At 27.5% G+C, this 8002-nt stretch overlaps 1 protein-coding gene across 1 annotated transcript; it reads left to right on the top strand.

The window, feature by feature from the left end:
* The first annotated feature begins 4613 nt into the window (after nucleotides 1-4613).
* Nucleotides 4614-6065, top strand: LOC117175352 (protein diaphanous homolog 1-like). Its single transcript, XM_033365059.1, has 2 exons — nucleotides 4614-4735; nucleotides 4831-6065. Exons 1-2 carry the CDS (start codon nucleotides 4687-4689, stop codon nucleotides 6063-6065), a joined length of 1284 nt encoding a protein of 427 aa, XP_033220950.1. The 5' UTR covers nucleotides 4614-4686.
* The last annotated feature ends 1937 nt before the right edge of the window (nucleotides 6066-8002 follow it).

The following is an 8002-nucleotide window of genomic DNA, read 5'->3' as shown; positions in this document are numbered from 1 at the left end:
ATAAAATTATAAAACTTATAATCTATTCAATTATTGTCATCCAGGAGTAAACATAAGCCCCTTTCGCAAATCTAACTTCTACATAGTTTTCCAAAATGAAAAACAAGACTCAAAATAATTTTCAAATTTAGGTCTGATCATTTAAACTTGGCCCAAAAAAATTTGTTTTCAGATAACTCTAGGGTAAAATTTCTAGAGCATTCTAAATAAGCATTTCACTAGTATCAATAAATTTTACGAAAACAACTTAATGCGCATTATTGAGACGGAAATTTTTCCTCAAGGTTTGAATTTCTGAAGGTTGTTAACATTCGACTTCTTCAAACTTTTCGGTGTACTTACTGATCTCGCATTATTTTATTGCATGTACGTGTCGTGTTTGAAAACAATGATTAAGTCGCTATAAACTTGTTTTCGGTTATTATTCATAAATTTTATGGACGCTTTATTACGCTTAATTTTTTAAATTAAATTCTCGAGACGCATGCAATGTAGGCTTCACGCAAACGAAACTTCTCGGCTTGCCGACAATATTTTGATAAGATAAACCAATTTTAATAAACCAAAATATGCGAAATGTACATATTTTCGATTTTTTTTTAAATTTTTATTTATTAAAAGAACCAAAAATAAATTAAATTATTATGTAGAACTTAACGTTAATTTCAACAAAATCAGGAGCTTTTTAATGTTTAAAGACAAACATTTCCTGGCAAAATGTTTACAATTTTTACTTAAAATATTCTGGAAAACAATGTTTAAAAGAAAAATATTTTTTTTTTCTATTCTAAAAACAAATTTTTTAAAAATTTTTTCATCAAATTTTGTAACTTTCAGATACCAATTTTTATTTTTTATCAGACAAAAGTATAAAGAAAGCTTATATTTTTTTTGTATAGCTGAATATAAATTTTAGTAGTTGTTTTCAGTTTGCCCTTTTGCATTTTCTGAAATTTTGTAAATCATAATTTTTAATAAGGAATTTTAATTTTTAGAATTTATTTTCAACAGAGAAAAATTAAATGGTACACTCAATAATTGATGTTATTTTCTCGAGCAGGGATATTAATTTATTTATTTCACATCTTAAATATTGCCGATTACTGATTTGCCCGGAAAATGATTTAATTAAATATTTATTATTTATTAGATAATTATTTAGAATTATTATTTTATTCAATATTTAAAATTATAGATCAATTAATTTATTAATAATTCTTTAGTAATAAAGGAAATAATAAATCTCTTAAATTTAAAAACTCATCATTTGAAAATGACAGAAGGACTATATTTTTAATCCCTTATCAAAAACAAAATGGCTACAAATAGAACAATAAGATTTCTGGGAAAGTTTTTCATAGTTTAGATTTTTTTCAAAAAGTTAATTTTAAATTTTAAAGATATCAAAATATACAAAAAAATAATCTGAAATATTTTATGCCTTTTTTTTAAATTTTGAAAGAATTTTTTTTCTATTGGGGAAAATCGAATTATTTTAAAAGATATTTGGGAGTTTCGAAATTGTTGTAGTAATTTAAAATTTAAAAAGCTTTTAACAAAGCTAGAACAAAATTTAGATTTTTGAAAATTATAAAATACAAGTTTAAAGCTTTTAGAGGATGTAGAAAGATTATAGGATAATATAAAAATTCGAAATATTCCTACGAAAACTTAGAACAATTTTTTAGTTTAAGAAAATATTTTTAAGAGAATCTTTAAAAAGATTTAAAATATTCCAAAAGTTTTCCAAGATTTAAAAAAAAAACTGAAAGTTTTGTAAAGTAGTTGTCGTAATAATTCAAGACAATTTAAAAGAAATTTGGCACACATCTGGACATATCTGAAATCTACAAGAATCTATTTCTATTTTCAAAGAAACGTAAAAACATTATATTTATACACCATTTATACAAAAAATTATACAAAATTATTAGTTTCAAAATTTTTATTTTATTATTAAAAATGATTTTCTTCTTTGTATTATAATTGCATTGAAATTATTTTTTCTTCTTGACGAAAAATTTTTTTTGGGTGAATTCAACTGTTTTTTATTAGAAATTAAGATTTTTTTAGTACAAAATATCAGGTATGTCACCTTTCGTTCAGAATTTATGTTTTCTGTTTGAAAAATTAAGCTACTTGTTTGAAAGTAAAAATTTCCTGGGAAAATCATCCTTTTTGGCGAAAACCTAATTTTATTTGTAACCAAATAATTTTCGAGCGGAAATTCATGTTTTCAGATTTAAAATATTTAACTGTTTTTAAGCAAACGGATTTCATTTTGAAAAAATTGCACCATTTTCGTTTAGAACTACAACTTATCAAAAATACTCTTTTTCATTTGAGGATTGAACCATTTTTTGCAAACTTATCTTTTTTATAAATTCAAAAGTTTATGATATAAAATTAAAATCCTAAGTAAAAAAAAGCATTTTTAAAATTTAAATACAAGTTCTTTGAATCAAAGAAGACTATTTATTAGCTCTAATTTATAAAGTTTGTTGAATTCAAATAAATTTTATTTGGTTCTAAAAAATTTATTTGGGACAAAAAAATAGTTGTTTTTTTGCCAGAAGAAGTTTTTTATAATCTGAAATTATTTTTTAATTTTTAAGATATTTTTTTCAAGTATAAAAAATTCTACGAAAGTTGCTAAGCTCATTGAGTAATATTTAAACAAATTTTATAATGGAAAACATTAACATATATTTAGAAATATAAACGAGCAAAAAATTATAGCTTAATCAACGATATTTACCATTGATATAGTCACAAATATCGTTCAAAAGAAAATAATGGGAAATCACATTTTTAAATAATTATGCCTATCATAATAATATCATATTCATAATTTTTTTAGCTAATTAATTTCAATTATCATCATAAATAGTTAATTATTTTGTCAATTAAATAATGATTCAGGTAATGTAATAGGAATAATTTTGATCGACTTTTTTATTTTATACTTGATTTCACTGTTAAGAAACACATGTGTCTGTTTCAAAAATCAGGATTTATTTGGAATACATTTCATTTTCGTGGATTTGATTTTTGAGTAATTTTTTTTTAACAACAAAAGTTTTTTGCATGTATAAATTTTATACCTTGCTCAAGTTTGCGTGGCATGACATAGGAAAAAAATTTTTTAAATATTTTAACAATATGTGCAGAAAAGAATAAAATATTTTCAAGTTTTTGGCATTTTATAACCATTATTACGCAAAAATAATAATAAATATTTTCTGTTATTTGGAATCTATGTTGAATTATTTATTTTTCACTATACAAAAATCTTTTCAAGAATGAAATGAATAACTTTATTCCTCTTCGTAAAAATTTTAAATAATTATTTTCGAGTTTTATCCTAAAATAGCAATATATGTAATATATGTGAATTAGAAATATTTATAAAATGGTTTTAATATTATTTTGCAACTTTTAATTCTAAATACGTAGTCCAAGACTAAAGCGTGACAATCATTTTGCTTCCTTTTTTATTTATAATTTTTTTTGAAGTCTTAAATTTTTTAATTTTACTAAATTGTGCTTTAACATAAATACCTTAATGACATAATTTTGTAAAAATGTATTAATTAAAGGAAAAGTGAAAAATTATTTGAACTGAAAGTGGTCATCTTTTTCCTAATAACCCTCATATTGGTAATTTATCTATGTCATTCTTTACGAAAAAAATCAATATCAGATAAACTCTGCGGAAAATTTCTGTTTCATTCTAAGAAGATACATATTTGGCAAGTTTTAGGAAAACATTCAAACGAGCTGTTTTGTTGACGGAAATTTTTCTCGGGGCCATCATTTTTGTGAACACCTGTCTTCTTTAAGATTTTAATAAATAATAATCTCAGGGTTGCATGTCAACCTACATTCACGGCAATGAAAAATAGATTAACATTTTAAATAAAAATCATTGGCTCTTCTGAAGTGATATAAATATTGAAAGGAATTTGATTGATTTCCATTTTTGATAATGACCATGACAGCGAACATAGCTGAGGTTCGAAATGTATTTGCGATAAAATTATTTTGGACAAAATTGAAATCCTGACTTTTTTAAGGATAGTAAAAAATAGGGTTAAATTAAGATGCATAAAGGATTTCCATAATTGTAATAAAGCATTGAATAATTTTATCAAAGTCTCATATATTTTGTCTAAAATTAAAAATTTTTAATATGAGGAAATGTTCTAAAGACAATTTAATCCCAAAACAAAAATGCAGGTTTGAAAAATGTATAGGCAGTTGAGACATTGAAAACTGGGTCACTGTGTGTCAACAATAAATATCACCCTAGACAGTGCACTTACACTGATAAAGAATTGTTTTGGCCTTTACGACACGTGCTTGAAAGCATAGCGACTTGGCATCAGTTACCTTCTTTTTGTGTATTTTTCAGAAATTTTGTTGACGCTATAATGCTACGAAATTAGCAAATTCTTCCACAATGATCCATGCCATGGACATTTTTCAGGTTGATGAAAGACGGATATAAGAGTGTAACACGTGAATATTCTCCTCCCACCGGATATTAGGTGGTATATATATCCTCAGGATACTTCTAAAAATCATCAGTTGAAACGTAATCCGAGAACGTATATCAGCTAGACTGGAAAATCATCAGTTGCCTCGCAAAAACAGAACAATCAATTTCTTGTTTTAGCCAAGAAAATGAAGTTCTTAATATCTGCTCTACTTTTCACCTCTGCGGTGTTTATACGTAAGTATAAGCAACAATAACAACGTTAATAACAAAAACACTTTGTTTTATTTCTAAACTTTAGAAATAATTAAATTCATATTCTCTTGTTACAGAATTAGCCTCGAGCTTGCCACTCAACGACCTTGGACCTAATGCAGACACCAAGAACCCTTCAAATGCTGGTTCTCCAGTAATCGGACAAACAACACCAAATGACCAATCTAAGTCGGTTTCTAGCCCTTTAGGTATATCTAAAGATGGACCTAAAACATCACCAAATGAGCAGCCTGACCTCGCTTCTAATCCTCAAGCTCAACCTCAAGATGGATCTAGCAAGTCACCAGCTGATCAGGGTAAACTAGGAGGAAAATATGAGGAACATGTAAAACCTGAAAAGTTCGAAGAACCTAAGGAATCGCTTTCAAGTCCTCCAGGTCAACCCAAGGACGGATCTAAACCAGAACGATATGAACATCTAAAACCAACGGAACAAGCGGAAGAACCTAATGAACAACATCAAAATGGCAGCAAACCTGAGGCAGGTAAAGACTCTAAAGAATCCAAAGAATCTGATAACGCTAAACATAATGAAGAAGAAGAAGAAGAAGAAGAGGAAGAAGAAGTAGAAGACAGAAGCCATGAAAATGCAGATGTTAGCACATGTGACAGGGATGAAAATTCAGACGATCCTGAACAACTTGTAATATTTGGAATTTTTAAAAAAGCTAAACATTCTGGGGATAAAAAAGATAAATATGGAGAAAAACAAGGAGCTTGGCACGATGGATCGGCTGGACCAATGAGACAATCACTACCAGAACCACAAAAAGTAGTTATGCCACCATCCTCTGCTAAAGATGGAGATGTACCACCACCCCCTCCTAAGCCTAAAGATGTAACACAACTTCCTCCTAAAAATGGAGACGTACCACCACCCTCTGGTAAAAATGGAGATGTACTACCACCCCCTCCTAAGCCTGAAGATGTAACACAACCCCCTTCTAAAAATGGAGACGTACCACCACCCTCTGCTAAAAATGGGGATGTACTACCACCCCCTCCTAAGCCTGAAGATGTAACACAACCCCCTTCTAAAAATGGAGACGTACCACCACCCTCTGCTAAAAATGGAGATGTACTACCACCCCTTTCTAAGCCAGGATATGTAACACCATCTCCTTCTAAGCCTGGAGATTTATCTTCACCCTCTCCTAAGGATGGAGATCTATCAAAAGACCCTTCTAAGGCTGCAGATTTATCACCACTCCCTGGTAAGAATGGAGAAGAAAACCCTGCTAAGGCTGGCTCTTTAACTGCTGGACCACCAACACCAAAAGGAGGAAATTAACACTGTAGTAAATGTCTTTCCGTCGCAGTCTCAATGGTCAGGACGGACCAGGATGGAGGCCAGAATCAATTCTTACACTGTAGTTTTGGACCATTTTTATTATTTGTACTTTTTATAAATCATATGAAATGGTTGGAAATAAAGACGTTATCTACTGGTCATTAGTTTGAGTTTTCTTTTACTGGAAACAACTAAGTCATTCGATGTGTTTCCAAAATATGACTCTTTAGTAGAATTTAATATCATATGGAAATTTCTATTTTTAGGAGTGTATTTGTCATTATTTTTCAAAGATAATTGAAAGTATTGCGAACATTTAAAACTACAGCATTTTCTGCTTTAGTAATTATATGAAGCATCAAATTTCTTAGAATAGTCAATTGCAAGCGAAAATTTTTCAGGTTTGCGACAAAGCATTTTGACAAATAATTCTCAGAATGATAAAGATCAACATGTAAAATACGGCGGTTAAAAAAAAAGTTTAAATTTTGTTTGGAAGATTGGTTTCTAAAAAGAAAATAATTATTTCTTTTTTTATTCGAAAGTACTAAAAGATGCCGCCCACACTCCGTTATTTCCATATAAGAATGTCATGTTGCAAATTCCTCATTTCTTCAAATACGAGGCTGGTTATTGTAGCATTTAAAAAAAGTGTCAAAATTACAGGGCCCTTCTAAAAATTTTCACCAAATATAAGCTATAAATTTATTTTTCATTCTGATTCCCACCCCCTTTCAGCCTGGCCTAAAAACCATCCTATACACTTAGATTAAAAATTTGGCGGTATTACAGTCGTAAATATCACTTTTGAGTAGCTTTATTTTCACCAATAATTTTCAATGGTCAAATTAAATAGTTTGATGTATTTTTACATTCTCATTCATGATAGTGTAATACAATGGTCTACATTTTCGATCTCTAGTTTTTAACGAATCTTTACGTTTCGGCACTCACAAAGTCCGAATATCATTAAAAAAAACTTTCCGTTTTAGTATGACAATTACGTTAATCAGATATTTTCGACAAAAATTAAAAAATTAGAGTTATTTCAAAATTTGACAAATCCATTTTTTTATTTTATAAATTTTTGTGAATGTTTCTGGAAAGTGAGAAAAATCCTTATAAATTATTGTAATGCAATTCTTAATTTCAATAATAATTGAAATTTTTATGTTATTTTTATGCTTCTAAACACTTTCAAAAAGAAAGAAATACATTTTTTGGATAGATTTTTTAATGAATCAATCATTCAAAAAGTTCTAGCATATATAAAAATTATATCCTAATTTTTTAAAAAGAATTTCAGACATTTTTGTCCAATTTTCTGGTAATAGACAAAAAAATTAATATTATTCTAGTATAATATTTAATTACGATGAAAATTATAAAAGTTGCCTGCTTTTCAACATATTAAAAATTAGAAAAAGGAGAAAAAACTATTTTTCTGGTATGTGAAGAAATTTCAAAAAAAATTTCGCTAGATATGAAATATATTTTTTTAATAACCTGATGAAATTTGTTATCAGAACATAATTTAACAATTTATAACATTTTCAAAATTTTATACTAATTTCTTCAAAGTTCTTTAGACATTTTTTCGAAATTTCTGGTACGTATCAAAAACATTTAAAAATTATCCTTACATCATTTTTAATTTCGAACAAAATTTCAAAAGTTGTATTCTTTTCGACATTTTGAAAGTGTTTCAAAAATAGGAAAAAAACTATTTTCCTGGTAGGTTAAGAAATTTCAATTAAAATTTTCGCTAGATATGAAATATATTTTCAAAATGACCTAATAAAATTTTTTATCAGAACAGAATTGGAAAAATAATAATATTTTGAAAAGTTAGTACAAAATTTCTTAAAGGTCTTTAGAGAATTTCATCAAATTTTTTTATGCATTACAAAAAAGCTTGAAAATTAGCCTCATATCAT

Source organism: Belonocnema kinseyi, chromosome 6, assembly GCF_010883055.1.
Source record: "Belonocnema kinseyi isolate 2016_QV_RU_SX_M_011 chromosome 6, B_treatae_v1, whole genome shotgun sequence".
Lineage (NCBI taxonomy): Eukaryota > Metazoa > Arthropoda > Insecta > Hymenoptera > Cynipidae > Belonocnema > Belonocnema kinseyi.
Note: the sequence above shows the minus strand (reverse complement) of the source record. Positions and strands in the feature narration are given on the sequence as shown.

Coding starts and splice junctions, on each gene's coding strand:
- LOC117175352 (XM_033365059.1), top strand. CDS start 4,687: ATGAAGTTCTTAATATCTGCTCTACTTTTCACCTCTGCGGTGTTTATA. Junction 4,736..4,830: donor CACCTCTGCGGTGTTTATAC/GTAAGTATAAGC, acceptor CTCTTGTTACAG/AATTAGCCTCGAGCTTGCCA.